Source organism: Sinocyclocheilus anshuiensis, unplaced genomic scaffold (assembly GCF_001515605.1).
Source record: "Sinocyclocheilus anshuiensis isolate Anshui unplaced genomic scaffold, SAMN03320099.WGS_v1.1 scaffold568, whole genome shotgun sequence".
Classification (NCBI taxonomy): Eukaryota; Metazoa; Chordata; class Actinopteri; order Cypriniformes; family Cyprinidae; genus Sinocyclocheilus; species Sinocyclocheilus anshuiensis.
The window spans coordinates 25,139-41,238 of record NW_015555732.1 but is presented as its reverse complement, the minus strand read 5'-3'; the positions used below and the strand labels follow the sequence as shown (position 1 = coordinate 41,238).

The 16,100-nt window shown below is 35.3% G+C and overlaps 1 protein-coding gene across 1 annotated transcript in view; it reads right to left on the bottom strand.

Moving 5' to 3' along the window:
- The window catches only part of LOC107672939 (A disintegrin and metalloproteinase with thrombospondin motifs 20-like), a 44,779-nt gene that overhangs the window by 13,800 nt on the left and 14,879 nt on the right, over positions 1–16,100 (bottom strand). Inside the window, exons 6-19 of the mRNA XM_016466317.1 lie at positions 12,954–13,090; positions 12,612–12,729; positions 12,302–12,397; positions 11,742–11,908; positions 10,248–10,377; positions 10,038–10,164; positions 8,876–9,086; positions 7,951–8,115; positions 6,434–6,598; positions 6,234–6,353; positions 5,296–5,403; positions 4,996–5,160; positions 2,712–2,960; positions 732–893 (exon numbers count right to left, since the gene is read on the bottom strand). Coding sequence (XP_016321803.1) covers positions 732–893; positions 2,712–2,960; positions 4,996–5,160; positions 5,296–5,403; positions 6,234–6,353; positions 6,434–6,598; positions 7,951–8,115; positions 8,876–9,086; positions 10,038–10,164; positions 10,248–10,377; positions 11,742–11,908; positions 12,302–12,397; positions 12,612–12,729; positions 12,954–13,090 — 2,120 coding nt within the window. The remainder of the gene's footprint in view (positions 1–731; positions 894–2,711; positions 2,961–4,995; positions 5,161–5,295; positions 5,404–6,233; positions 6,354–6,433; positions 6,599–7,950; positions 8,116–8,875; positions 9,087–10,037; positions 10,165–10,247; positions 10,378–11,741; positions 11,909–12,301; positions 12,398–12,611; positions 12,730–12,953; positions 13,091–16,100) is intronic.

Here is a 16,100-nt window from a genome sequence, read left to right as displayed (position 1 = left end):
GTAAATATTGCCAAAATAAATTATATCTAATAAATATAATATAATATATAAAAACATAAATATAATATTATTTATTAATATACCTTATTGAAATAAGGTGATTTAATAATATTTAATATAAAATAATACACTATTATTTTAATAATGAATAAAATAATATATAAAATATATAATAATATCGAAAAAATAAATATATATAATGAAATATAATACATAGAAATGTTAATAATAATAATAATAATAATAGTCCATATTGAGACTTATTTTGGTAATGAATAATATTATTAAATATTAGTGAATTTAATAATATTATTTAACATTTATAATCAATGCGTTTCTTGTCTTGTTACACATTGTAGAATATGAAATAATACACACTTATTTCAATAATGAATAAAATAATATTAATTACAATAAATCATTTTATTATTACAAATACTACTATTTGAAATAATTACAAAATTAAGAATTATTCAATATAAACAATATTATATGGATATTATTATGAATAATATTTAATAATAATTATTAAAATAATAAAATAAAATTCTAGGCTCCCCTAGAATTTTTCCCAATTTCCACCCCACTATTTTGACAGCATTTAAATTAGGTTCAAATTATGTAATTAGTTGTAACGTTAATTTAATGTTAATTATGTCAAAAATAAATTATGTTACCATTAAAAGAACATTCTACAATTTACACGTATTTCAAGCGCCTGTGTGTCTGACCTCTCCCCAGATGCCGTAGTTCCAGTGTGGACAGGGGCCGGAGTCGCAGCTCTTTGATTGGTCGGGTTTGACTCTCTCGTCGCAGTGATTGGTGCTGCGTCCGTCTGCGTCCTGACAGACCACGACCCGCCGCTGGAACCCGCCTTCACATGAGCTGGAGCACTGAGCACAAACACACACAAGCAAGCCAAGGCATAAGAATCTACAGTCTGCATGAAAAATTAAGCCTCAGTATGCATTCAGATTTATTTTTATTTTATAAATCATAATGTAATATGTTTCATTTAAAACCACACTGTATCTGATCAGCAACTTCTCATTAATGAGTGAATGTGGAAAAATTTCACAGTTTTGTATGTTACCATGTTATTACTGCATTTACCCCTTTTTTTATTAATTAACAAAATTTAGAAATTCTTTGAAATTTCAAATTATACATGAACCACACCAAAACCTGATGCAATTTATAACTCCAAACCAAAAACTTTGAATTTATAACTCATGATTGCTCAAAAACAAGAAAATTACACTCTCACTTTCAGATGAATAAAGTCATCAATTTTTCATGCTGTGATGGTTGGTCAACAGACGTACATATTCATGTTCATCAACAAAATTCAGTCCCAAAAGTGTGAGAGATATGGGGAAATTTTGCGAAAATTTTTGACACTAATGGCACTCCATACATACCCTGGTCAAAAATGACTCGAACACGAAACAAGTTATATCTCTTAAAAATAACTGTAAAAAAAATCAGAAAAAAATGAACTGTTTTTTGAGGGTCTTAAAACATTTGCAAAGTTTAATTCGCTTCCTAAAAAATGTGAATTTTTTTTAGAAATTTGTATGTATCTCTTCCGTGTGTAACAGACCCGACTGTTAATTCAACACATTTCACCTCAAACTCTCATTACTGTAATATGAAAAACACATTGCATCACTGATTGCGTAATATATTAGAATTAATCATCTCTATTACAACATATTACAAACCCGTTGATTCATTATCGTTCATTCAGAGCCGTTAAAGGACTCATTTTCTCACATGATATATCAGCATGACTTTCTACATTTGTGTTTAGTTTGTGTTCCTACGGCGATATACAGTACATCTCTTTATAGCCTGCATTACATCGCATTATCTTCATATAATCCCACAAACCACACTAATAAAGTCCAGTATGAAAGCCTCACACACATTCTGGAACTCATCCAATCCCAGCATGCATCAGTGCTGGCAGCAGCGGATCAAAGCTAATGAGCACGTGTGCTAATGAAGTAAATCGCAGTCAGATGACAGAAAGGCTCGCGATGAGCGTGAAATATGAAACACTCGACTAAAGCAAACAGACTGAGATTCTGTAAGAGGATCCACACACGCATGTACCGCTCGCAAAACACATGTGAGACGGAAAACAAGCTCAGCGGACAGTAATAATGATCATGCACTCCATCAGCCAATGCAATAACTAAATACCATCCTACTATGTAGATTTGATCAAATGTAGATATTCTAGTCATGTCATAATTTTAGGGATTCTGGCTAATACAATAAGCTGTTATGTTATGGCCGATATTTGATAAATAAATTATTTGTATATAAAAAAATATTTATATAATTTTTATAAAAAATTTGTTATAAAAAAAAAATGTATTAACTATTTTAAATAATAGTAATAACATTAATATGTATGTAGTATGTATATGTAGGAATAATGTATTTATTTATTCATTTATTTATTTCAGCATATAGTACAACTTCCATTGCACAGTATATATAAATGTTACAATTTATATTGAAATATTAAATATTATATTATAACTATAAATCAATATCACTCTCTCTGCCTGCTTAATACTGATACAGTAGATAGAAATTTTATAGATATTATAGAAATGTAATTTAATTGTATAGATTTTACAGAAATCTAAGTGAACAATGAGTTATCATGAAGCAGAGTAAGTGAGGGTGTCACTCACGGCTCCCCAGGGCCCCGTCCTCCACTGGTTGTCTGCAGATGGGACGTTCCAGCTGTGGCTGCTGGGGTCGTCGGGGAAGTGGGGCTGGTTGTTGGACCAGTGGTAGGAGGATCGGCAGGGGGCGGCCGCACACTCCTGCTCAGCGCTGGGACGCTCGTCCGGCTGGCAGAACGACTCGTCCACCCGATGATGGTAGTTCATGCACACGACCCGCCGCGTGGAGTGACCCACACCACACGACACCGAGCACTGGACGGCACACACACGCCACAATCAACACACAAACCACAGCACACCTTAAAGTAGGCAGCAATCCCAGAATGCACTGCCATAACTTTCAATAGTTAGTCAACGGGTTTGAATTTCAGTAGAAAATTTTGCCCAATATTTGTGTGACAAAAAAAAAAAAAATTGTATTTTGTGCTATTTACCAGCATTGTTATTGTTAACTAAAACGCTTTTTTTATTTTTATTTTTACAAATCTTAATTTTAAACAAAAACACAATATTACTGAACAAAAACACGTGTGGGGATACAGGGGAAAATAATGAAATAAATATGACACTTTATTGAAAAATTGTTCTATAATGCAGGATGTTTTTAAAGCTTTTTGAAGCGAGGATAATAGTACGTATAAATGCTTCACAGCTGGGTTTAAATGTAAGGTATTTTGCTTTTTATATGGTATTTACTGATCATACAAATGAAGTATTAATCATCTGGTAGCTCCTTATTGTCAGAAACATCACAGTGGAAAAGAAACTTGATGAGGCATGCAGGTGCACTATCCAAACTTAAATTGTTGTAATTTATGAACACTTTGGTATACAGACATAAGGTTGGTTTCTTTTTAAAGAAGAAAATCAGCAGATTATCGCAAAAGTGGAATAAAAAAAATAATAATTAAGCATCAAAAAGTTATGGTAGTTTACATTTATTGTAAAGAAAACGCACTATATTAATTTTATTTTATTTTATATATAATAAATATTCTACATAACAGGTTTTACTGTAAAATTTGTATAAAATTAAAGCTTTATGTCTAAAGAAGTTATGTTCCAAATTTGAAGTTGATAAATAAAATCTCACAGGAACCTCGATTCTTTTCATAAGGCGTTATACCACAAACAGCCACCGGGTGCCATCCAAACTCCATTGGATTTTTTTTATGCATTTTTCTGTCACAAATGTCTAGATTACTCTGTCAATATTACTTCTATCTCAAAATAATTCCTGAGACTCAGACCTTTCCAATTATATGTTTTTTTTGTCAAGATTATAAAAAGGTTTGATTCTAAAAGACCGTAATGCGTTTTGTAATATGACACTTGACACCGCCCACTAAGGGGGAGGAGACCGCCAAAAGATTTAAAGTACCATGTCCATGGTAACGCAATGTCCGATTTCAAAATGGTTTTCACAGGATGAATCTTGGGCCTCTAAGCTTTCAAATGATATATGATTTATGATGATATCTAAAAGATTTGATAGAGAAAAAGGACAACAAAAAAAGAGCGCCAAGCATTCGACAGGTGGGATGGTGAAATAGAATATAAATAGAAATAATTATATAAAATATTGACAAAAACAATCAAATTACTAAAACAAACTAAAATTAAAATATGAAAATATGAAACAATAACAATACATATATAAACAATACATAAATACTACTAAAATAACAGTTTCCTATCTGAATAAAAGCATCTAGTTTAAAGGCACAATATGTAATTTTCGCCGCTAGAGGGCGCTTATTCAAAATAAACAAAGAAACAAAGGCCAGGTAGTGTAGTTTGATGATGGCGTGACTGAGTGTGGAATCATGGGAGTTGTGGTCTTCATCCCCGCAGCCGAAAGGACTCGGGCAGAAGTCATGTTCATGGATGAGCTAATGATTTATTAACGTAGTAGAATGAAGCAGGGTGAGGCTGAAAGCCGTCGAAGCGAAACGAGGCGCTGAACGAGCGCGACGGTTATGACGTCATTGGCAGGCGACACTATGACACTATAGACACGCTCCGTGTCACTAGTTAAAATTGCTTATTTCTCTGCATTTAAACATTCTTCGAAACATTTGGGATAATGTAAGTACACAAGTCAGCAAAATATATAACACTGTTCTAGTGGTTTTTGGATATTTTAATAAAAAAATCATACATATTGTGCTCTTTCGACTACAGAAACGCATGTTAAGCATGTCCAACAGGACCAAGCGCTCGCCATGTGTGTTTGCGTGGTGCATGTTTCTCAGATGTAGAGCATGCAGGACTGTGTTTGACTCACTGCTGTCCATTCTCCTTCCCTCCACTGAGCGCAGGGACTGAAACACACGGAGGAGTCTGGAGGACGAGGACGATGAGCGCAGGACGACTTGTCAGCGATGCCACCCTGAGAGTCTCTACAGCTGACGTATCGTTCGCGTCGGCCCTCACCGCACGACACCGAACACTGAAACACACACACACACTCTCTCATGAGATCAACTTTGTCTCAGATCTTCATTAGAAGAGTCGTCTCAGATGTTCGCGTCTTCATCTTGAGATCTCAGACTCATGCATGTTTGATTACTCTGGTGTTACTTACGCTGGTCCAGGAGCCGTATCTCCACTGTGTGTGTCGCTGACCCGGCTCTCCTGGTCTGGGTGTGTTAAACACTGATGCTGCACGAGGACAAGCTGACAACTCACAGTCCTACACACACACACACACACACACACACACAATGTAAACCGTGTTCTACTAGGAGAGACACTACCGCTCAAAAGTCAAATGGAATAATTAAGAATGTTTTTGAAAGAAGTCTCTTCTGCTCAAGGCTGCATTTATTTGATAAAAAATACTGTAAAAATTTTGAATTATTATTATAATGTAAGACAGCTGTTTTCTATGTGAATATCTGTTAAACTAATTTATTTCTGTGATGCGCAGCTGTATTTTCAGCATCATTACTCCAGTCTTCAGTGTCACACGATCTTCAGAAATCAGTATAATATGCTGCTCAAGAAACATTTCTGATTATTATCAGTATTGAAAACACTAATATTTTTGTGGAAACTGTGATACATTTTATTTTTCAGGATTCACAGATGAATAGAAAGTTCAGAAGAACAGCATTTATTTGAAATAGAAATATTTTGTCACATTATAAATGTCTTTACTGTCACTTTTGATCATTCTGATGCATCCTTAATGAATAAAAGCGTCATTTTTTTAACTTTTTTTGAAATCGTACCCCAAACTTTTGAATCTTAGAGTGATTTCTGAAGATCATGTGACACTGAAGACTGGAGTAATGATGCTGAAAATACAGCTGCGCATCACAGAAATACATTACAGTTTAACACATTCACATTGAAAACAGTTATTGTAAATTGTAACAATATTTCACTATTTTTACTATACGTTTGATCAAATAAATGCAGCCTTTGTGAGCAGAAGAGACTTCTTTCATTAAAAACATTTAAAATCCTAATCATTCCAAACTGTGAGCTCTAGTGCAGATGGAGCAGGTGTTGGTTCACCTGACTGTCTCGAGGTCTGGCGGCTGCGTTACACTCTCTGTCGTCCACCGTCTCGCCGTAAGCTCCCGACACACACCTGACCGCACGCACCTGATAGCCCTGACCGCAGCTCACCGCACACTACAAACACCATCATTCACATTCAGAGCATCTGCTGACAAACACTGACGTGACAAAGGAACCGAGCGTCTGCTTCTCACCGGACTCCAGGCTCCGACCTGCCAGGACACACACTGGGGAAGCTCACAGCTGCCCACCGCAGAGGGTTTGGTGTTTGGGTCGCAGCGCTGCTCATTCAGCTTCTCGTCTCCCAGAATGCAAAGCACCTGTCTGTGTTTGACGCTCTTGCCACACGTCACCAGACACTGATGTGAACACATGCACAGATTCACTGTAGGTTAGTCGGGATGGGTCAGTCAGATTGTGTTACTCAAGTCTCAAAGTACTGCATTTTCCGGAAAACAAGTCCCTGTTTTTTTATATGCAACTTATATAACGCAATTAATGTCAAGCATGCAAAACAAATTTGAACTGGTGCTGAATGAGAGAGGTACAGGTTTATTTGTTTCAGTTTCACTTCAAATAAATTTGTAGATTTGCGTTTATAACAAATATTTTTTAAATGAATGCCACTATAATTTATGTTTGTTTTGTACTTATTTTTTCATCCCTGTTATGTTCTGAATATGATTCATTTTACAGGATTTGTTGAGACTAAAATACATGTTTATAGTATTTATAATGTTTGTAATGTGTGTCACTGATATATTATTATAGTTTGCATTAATATTTTCAAATATATTTTATTTTTATATTTTCTGTTTTCATCTTAAATTTAGTTAGTTTTACTATTTTGTTTGTGTTTTTGTCATTTGTATCAGTAATTTTGCTCTGTTTTGTAATTTTGTTGTTTTTTAGTGTAGTTTTAGTTTTTTTTGTAATTTTTATTAGTTTTTTTAATTAGTGTTTTATTAATATGTCTATGTAGTATGCATTCATTTTTATTTATTAATCTTTATTTAGTTTTAGTCATGTTAGTGCAATTTATTTATTTTTTTTTAAAGCAGTTTTTCTGCAAAATCAGAATGATTCAGTTCAGTTTGATACACAGCTTGATTAACAATGATTCAATTTAGTATTTTTAAAAATGCATTTATAGGATTGTTTAATATTTTCACAATGTATCTTTGGCAAGGAAAATACAGACAAATTAGATGTTAAATTGTCTTAATCTGAATATTAAAATAGTTATGAAAACAACAGAATACTTTGGATTCAACTGCATTATTTTGTAACACTGATATACGATTGTAGTTTTTGTTAATATTTTTTTAATTAGAGTTTTTTTTTACATTTTCGCTTTAATTTTAAAGTTTCAGTAATTTTGTGTGTTTTTGTCATTTTTTTTATATGTATCTACAGTATTTATTATTTTTTTTATTTATTAGTCTTAGTTTATTTCATTTTCATCAAGTTAAACTAATTAAAAATGTGAAATGTTGCCTTGGCAACTAGCTGAAATAAAATATGTATTTTTAATATATATTTTATTCTATTTTAGTGATTTTTAAAAAAAAGTTAAAAAAAAAGCTTTTTTTTTATGATTTGTTTCATTTAACTATAATCACCCTGGTATTCAGCTAGAATAGAGTACTGCTGTGAGAAGCACTCGATCAAACCATGAGGGCATCATGAGACTTCAGCAGGTGGTCAGTACCTCGCTCCATCCGCTGGCACTCCAGTCGGGACAGGGCACATCACTGCAGGCTTCGCTCAGGACTCTCTGCTGCACGTTACACTCTCGTTCCACCAGCCTGCGGCCCAGATTGTTCATACAGTACGCCTGTCGTGTCCGGACGCCGCGTCCGCAGCTCCTCGAACACTGCAACCACAATCACATCACATCAAAACAAGAACATAATCACGAGAAACAGCATGAAAAGTCACGTGCAAATCTACAGATCAGTGCATTATTGACTTCACTTATTTACAGGCAAAACATTATTCTTTCAGGCACTGCCCAAATTTGAGATTCTGGGAAATTTGGATTTTCATAACGTGTATTATTTTAGAATAGTGGAAAGAAAAAACACATTTAAGTCTTTATTTTAGGACACTTTATCTATTTGTGTCTCAATTACTATACATATCTTTAATGAGTTTGTTTCTTCACTTCAGCAGCACTTACATACACCAAAAACTTAAGAGTTTTCTTCTTCTATATATTCTGAAGGTTTTTACTGAGGGGTTTGGTCATATATTATTCACTTGATATTTTTTATTTCACTTTATTTATTTGCGCCTATAGATTTCAATTACAATACATGTGTTAAAAGGCCATTTTCTCAAAATGAGTTTTTTCTCCACTTCAGCAGCACTTACATACACCAAAACTTAAGAGTTTTATTCTTCTATATATTCTGAAGGTGTTTACTGAGGGGTTTGTTCATATATCATTCACACTGATTTATACAACATTTTTATCCTAGAAACACAGTGAAAATGTATTTTTTTGTGTCAGTCGACAGTATTTTCTGATTTATAGAGTGATAAAAAGAGAAATCCAAAATCCCCTCTGTAAAAATATTTTTAAAATGTTATTATATTGAGCTCAGGGTGAAGAATGCTATATTGTGCGTCACCTGAGACCAGGCGCTGTACTGCCAGCTCTTCAGCAGACAGTCACCATGACATCTCTCGCGCGTCTGCGGTTTGGGCAGGTCTGCGCAGGATCTGCCCTCCATGCGCTCGCTCAGTCTCTTGTTCTGGCTGTAGCGCATGCACAGCACATCCAGCGTACGGTAACCCGGGCCGCACTTACTGGAGCAGTCGCTCCTGCCCGCGACGTGCCACCTGAGGAGCACAGAGAAAAACATTAAAACACTAAGATTGTGGAGTCAGCGTTCTGTTCGTGAAGTGTTATATTTTTACTGAGAAACCAAGCAATTACATTTTCTTGGTTTCTTGGCTAAAAATGTGAACAACAGAACAGAAATGTGAGCTTTAACATCTTTTAAATGCACTGAAAAAAACTGGTGTAGAAACTATTTTGTCTGACAAACTGCTAGTAAATTTCACAATTAATTACAAAGAAACTGCAATTAACACATTGTATTAAACATTAAATTTTGAAGTGGACAGACTGAAGTAGTATAATCCTGTAAAAGTAATACACTTTGTTTTATTTATAACTTAAAAAAATATTTACTGTATAGTGTGGGAAAAACGGCATGCATTAGAAATGATGTGTGTGTAATTATGTTGAATGCAAAAGCCAGGTAACGATGGAAGATATTGACGGAAAAGAGTTCACATTAATAACTGATGTGACGAGCATCAAGGCTGTTATTTTTAAGTAATTAATTATTAAAATCCTGTTAATTATTTTAAATACATCTTAAATAAAATGAAATAAAATTATTACATGACAAACTTAAAAAAACGAAGTAAAATTAAAGCAAACAAAATCTTTTAAAAAAGATATTTAAAAATATAAACAAATTAAAATGATTAAAGCAAAATACTAAAACTAAAAATAAAATGTAAAAAAAAACAAAAAAAAACAACAACATTTTTTCACAATATTTTATGCTGTTGGAGCCGAGATGCTTTTGTAGTGACAGTAATTGAAGGGAAAAATGTGTACTCACTTAGAAAAATAATAGTTATTCCAAACAAAGACTGAATATCAAATCAAACATTTAAAATGAAAATATATTCGGTCAACTCAATGTTTGCAGAATTTTAGGTTTTCCTTTTGCTGCATCACTAGAATGGGACACGAGAGCCACCGGGTGCATTTACCTGAGCTCACAGTCAGTATTGCAGGGCTCTGTCGTGCCTCTGGGTCGAGGTAGATTCTCACACCTCTGCTCCGAAACCACCAAATGATCACTCTTACGAGCACACACGGCCTTCCGCCGCCGCTCACCTGCAGACACACACACACAGACGACGTGTAAGTGACTTCCTTTCAACAATAAAGGTGTTTAAGGACAGAAACGGAAGCAGCACCGAGGCATATTCGGCTGCACTCCTGCCAGGGGCCCGACGGACCCCACACGAACTGCTCCCTCTGCTCCTCGATGGGAATACTGAAGGAATATCTGACGTCAGGGTTATACAGGTTTCCCACGCATAGCACCTGAGACGACAACAGATTTATTACACAGACAGCCTGTAAATCAGACGAGGACACGTCAGTGGGATTACACTGCAGTATCATTTTATAAAAGCATTTTATTAATTAATCATTTTATTTATCAGTATTTTTGTCTTTTTTCCGGGACAACATATCTAAACATTCTTAAATCAAGACATATTCAAGTCATATCATAAAGTATTTAGTATTGGTATTATTAACTAACACTAAAAAAAAAATATTTTTATATCAGTTTAATTCATTGTAATAAAGCTGAAATAAAATAAAAATATTACATGAAAAACGTAAACTTTTTTTGCCTTGTCAACTAACTGAAATAAAGTTGAAGTACTAAAATAACTAAACCTGAAAAAAAAAATAATGCTACATATTTAAATTATATTACAAAAAAAAACTGTACTAAATGTACATTTTATTATAAAAATATATTTTATATAAAATCATGGTTATTAATTTAATAAAGCTGAAATAAAATAAAATATACATTTTATATTATTTTTATTTATTTTTTTTGCCGTGGCAACTAACTTAAGACAAATAAGTTGAAGCACTAAAATGACTTAAACTGAAATAAATAAAAATAAAGCTATTTATTATGAAAAAATCCAAAAACTAAAAATATTTTCATCAATGCATATTTTTTTTTTTTACAAAATAACATGTTATTTTTATATAAAATCATTTAAATGAATTTAAAAAGCTTTCAAATAAAATAAAATAAATATTACATGAAAAACTTTTTTGGCAACTAACTGAAATAAACTAAGTTTGAGTTGAAGCACTAAAATAACTAAAACTGAAATAAACAAATTAAAGCTAAATATTTGAAATATTACAAAATCTTAAAATATTTTTTAATAAATGTTTAAAAAATTATTACAATTGTTTAAATTATATTTGATTTTATATACAACCTAAAATGTATCAAAATACTAACAATAAAATTAAAATTAAAACTGAAAAGCTAAAAATAAAAGTTCATTCAAAATATTAATAAAAACTATAATAGTATAGAAATAATACTAAAATAACTAAATAATATTGATCTTATTATCTTACACAATTTTGATTCTTAGGTAATTTACCTATTAATTGTATTTTTACTGAAAATAAAGATAGCAATAAAAACGTTCCGTGTGGTTTCACCCTGTGTCCTAACCCGGAATAACAAAATAAGGTGATGCACAACAAGATATCTAGCCGGCTGACTGGTTTCTGTTGTCATCATGTCATGCTGGGTAGCTCCGCCCACAGTGAAAACTCACTGGTCTAAAACTGTGCTGTGGTTTTCTTTCATTTCACTGCAAGCTCCTTCAGATGGGCTGCGTTTGGTGTTGTTCACTTGCCTGCAGCACGAGCTCCTCCTCGATCCGCTGCGTGCAGTTGATCCGTTCAACCGTGGCGTTGGATCCGCTGTACTCGATCTCTGCTCCCTTAAAGCTGATTTCCCTTTTAAACACGGACACCACGAAGTTCCCGTTCAGGAGGAAGTTGGACTGACTGTCAGACAGAGCTGCAGATGAGAAAGAGCAGATCTGGAAGGTGAACCTCAGGTCACGTCTCATTCATCATCTGTGTGTGTTTGTGTTTATTTGGCCTATTGACTCGAGTGTGAACCGCTACACAAACGTCCTGGACACACTCGCTCACTTTCATTAGCACCTCAGTGTCTTTCAATCATTCGGTGTTTGCTATTCCTGTGACCCCAAATTCCCAGAAGGGTCACGGTGAAGCACCATTGTAATACCGCAGCTGTTCTGGACATGGAATACCACAGTATTCTTCCTTGAAGTACCATGTAAATGTCATGGATTGTGAATATGGCAATCATTCAGTATATATAATACGTATCAGTGTACCATGGTATTACCAGGGTAATCTGGTCTAGCTATCTGTACTAACTCACCGAGGTAGTTATCATCTTCTGGTGATCCTGAGTAGCTGACCTGCTTTATATCGATGTTGGTCGCGCCAGCAGGAATCCGAACCACAACATTATAACCTACAACACAAAAGAGCAATGAGAACGAGATGAGAAACACCAAAGATTAATGAGAAAACATGTTTTCAGCCTTGTTTGGTGAGTAGCATGCTGGAGCATCACTACAGGCTGCATGGGAAATGGTGGGTGACCAAAACCAAAGAAAGAACACAATAAAGAAGGAAATCAACAAATAGAAAAAGAGAGGAGGAAAAAAAGGGGAGGAAACTCTTACCGTATTGTGCGCTGTTGAAGGTTCCAGCGAGGGTCTTGCATGAAGAGTTGTCTCCTCCACAGACGCCACACTTATCATTTCTGGCCTTCGAGTTCAAAATGTGGTCACAACCTGCTTGCTATGATAAACACATACACAATAAGAAAGTCAGTTTCCATTTGCATCACCATGAAATTACTACGTTTATTTTAGACATATACGGCGGTAACTTCATGGTTTTAGGATAAATGCCCCGATAGTACCATGTTATTCTTTGAAGTACCAATGTGTACGAATAAGATAAACATCCAGTACCATAGTAAATATCAAAGAACCATAGTATTTTTAGATGTCATTTCATACCCGGCAGAGGCCTTGTACGCAGATATCATACGTGTCCGGCCCACACGGGGTCCCGTCGACGACCCGATCCCTCAGCTGATAGTACGCCATCGTCCCCGTGACACGGCAGAAGAGTTTACAGCGATCCTTCATCAGAACTGAGAAACGAGATGCGAGTGTGAGACTGATGAGGTTTTTTTGGCATTATTTCAATATTATTTTGTAGCTTCTGTATACTAGCATTCAAAAGTTTGGGGTCAGTATGTTTTTTTATAATAATGAGAAAGCAATGAGAAACGCCAGAGAGTGATGAGAAAGAGATGAGAAACAGCAGATAGCGGTAAGACTGAGATGAGAAACATGAGAGAGCGACGAGAATGAGAAGAACGAGAAGAGAAACACTAGAAATTAAAGAGAAAGAGATGAGAAACACCACAGATCAATGAAAACCAGTTGAGCTACGGTCACATGTCTGAAAAATGTCCTTGAATTAGCAGGGTTTTTGGGTTTTTCTGATTGGCTCATGAAGTGCAAACTCATTCTGAAGTCTAGTTGTGTGTCAGAGGCCGATGTGATTTCTCCATTTCATCTGTCAGCGAGTAACTGTACAGCATTCACTTCAGATAAAAGCATCTGCCAAATGCATGAATGCGGTCGGCACACTGAATGTGTGCTATTCATCAGTGTTTGACGAGCTCAGCAGATTTATTGTAAGGCTCCTCCATCAGTCCTGACGGCTGTCTGCGGGTGTGTCTGTCTGCCTCCATAAAACCATTACAATAATAGCTGCAGGTCTGATCTGACGCCCATCTGTGTGTGAGTGTGTGTGAGTGTGAGTGTGAGTGTGTGTGAGTGTGAGTGTGCGTGAGTGTGAGTGTGCGTGAGTGTGAGTGTGAGTGTGAGTGTGAGTGTGTGTGAGTGAGTCTGTGCGTGTGAGTGTGCGTGTGCGTGAGTGTGCGTGTGAGTGTGCGTGTGCGTGAGTGTGCGTGTGTGTGTGTGAGAGAGTGAGTGTGAGTGTGAGTGTGCGTGTGTGAGTGTGTGTGAGTGTGTGACTGTGAGTGTGCGTGTGCGTGAGTGTGCGTGTGTGTGTGTGAGAGAGTGAGTGTGAGTGTGAGTGTGCGTGTGTGAGTGTGTGTGAGTGAGTGCGTGTGTGTGAGTGAGTGTGTGTGTGTGTGAGGGAGAGAGAGAGAGTGAGTGTGTGTGTGAGTCTGTGTGTGTGTGTGAGTGTGAGTGAGTGTGTCTGACGGGTCAGAGGTCAAAGACACTCACTGCCGCTGTACTTCGGCACCCAGCGGACGGAGGGCGGCAGTCCGTTGATGTTGAAGTGTTTCCCGTCGAACTGCGCACACTGCTCTTCTCTGAAATCCCTCCAGCCGCGGGGACACGGATCCGTGTTACACGAGCGGAACTTCGTTCTGCGGCCCACACAAAACCGGCCTCCGTTCCTCGGCCTGAGAACCAGAAAGATATCTGTGCTGTTACACACTGAAAGAATAAGACCAGCCTCCAGTGACAGCCTTTTGATGGGAAGAACTGATTTAGTTTGAAAATTGGGCACATTTACAGACAAAGTTCTTAATGAAACAGAAACAGCAGCATTGTAAAATTTGTAACATTTCATACTTTTAGTGACATATTAGGGTGAATAAATATTACCTTGAAAATATAAAAACAAAAAACATCACCCTAAATACTTTAAAAAAAAAATGGTTGTATAAAAATATAATTCTATTTTACAAAATTACATATCGGAGTGAATAATTATCAGAATGAATGAATGAATGCTTTGCCACCTTCATGAAGGGACTTAGTAACCGAGTTGAGTTTTGAATGCATGTTCATGTGTTGATGCGCTCACTCTGGTTTATTGCAGTCTCGGGTTGTGCTGCATGTTCCTCCTCCACAGGTCCTGGAACACACACTGTAGGGGCCCCAGGGGCCCCATTCACCATGAACCGGCTTCATGTCCATCTCCTTATTCACACACATGCCGTGCCTGCAGTGCTGAACACACACAAACACATCATATCAGAAATTACATCATCTGGGGTCCAGAAATTAAGTGTCCACTAACCATGGTATTAAAAAAACGTTTAAAAAAATAAATAAACACACACACACACGTTTTATTATAATTAATTATTATTATTATTATTAAATATTAAAATATTTTTATGAAAATATAAAGATGCAATTTATAAATGTATATAAATATAAATTCATATATTTTTGCTCTCTCTTTCTGTCTAAAATCTTTATATACATTATATAAATATATAAAATATATAATTATATATTTATTATATATATATGAATTTTTTTATATATGAAAATGAATTATTATTAATTGCATTATTATTCAATAATTTACGCTCTCTCTCACTCTCTCTCTCTATATATATATAATGAAAAACAAATTAGTATTTATATTATTATTAAATATTAATAACACGTCACACCTGCTGGCCGTAACCGAATCCCTCGCTCCGCAGCGCTGACACAGAGTCACACAGAGCTCATTACAGTCTCGCTGTGTCCTCCTTCCTCTCTTCATACTCTCATCTGAAACAGTCTTCACTATCAAAGCCCTTCCTGCTTTCCTTCATCACAGAACCTGTAATGCTACGCTATTTTGATGCATACCACAGTACTGAAATTCATATGTTATGGTACTACAGCGTACTTTCAAAACATTTTGTGCCAAAAAACATGGCAGCATCACGGCACGTTTTGCAAGGGAAGAAACTATGGTACACTGTAAAACAATTTCTACCCATTTCAACTTAAAAACTTCTGTTCAGTTAAATTTTTAAAGGATAATAAACTTGGTCGTACAAGTCATTTCAACTTATTTTTTTATTAAACTGACTTAAAAGAATCAAGTTAAATCTCATATAACTTATTAAAAAAAAATAAAAATTGCTCAAGATATTTTGATGAGTTAAAGTAATGTAAAAACATAAGTTGCCAAGACTTACTGAGCAAACTTTTTTTTTCAGTGCAGTAGTGCGGTATATATGAAAAAAGAACATGGTGTATTTCAAAAACATCACCTTAGTAAATGTGCCCAAAAAATGGTGTAATAGTAGTAATAAAACTAGTAGTAGGTGAAAAACCAATAGGTGTTCAAAAACCATGGTATTAACACAGTAAATTTAAATAAATAAA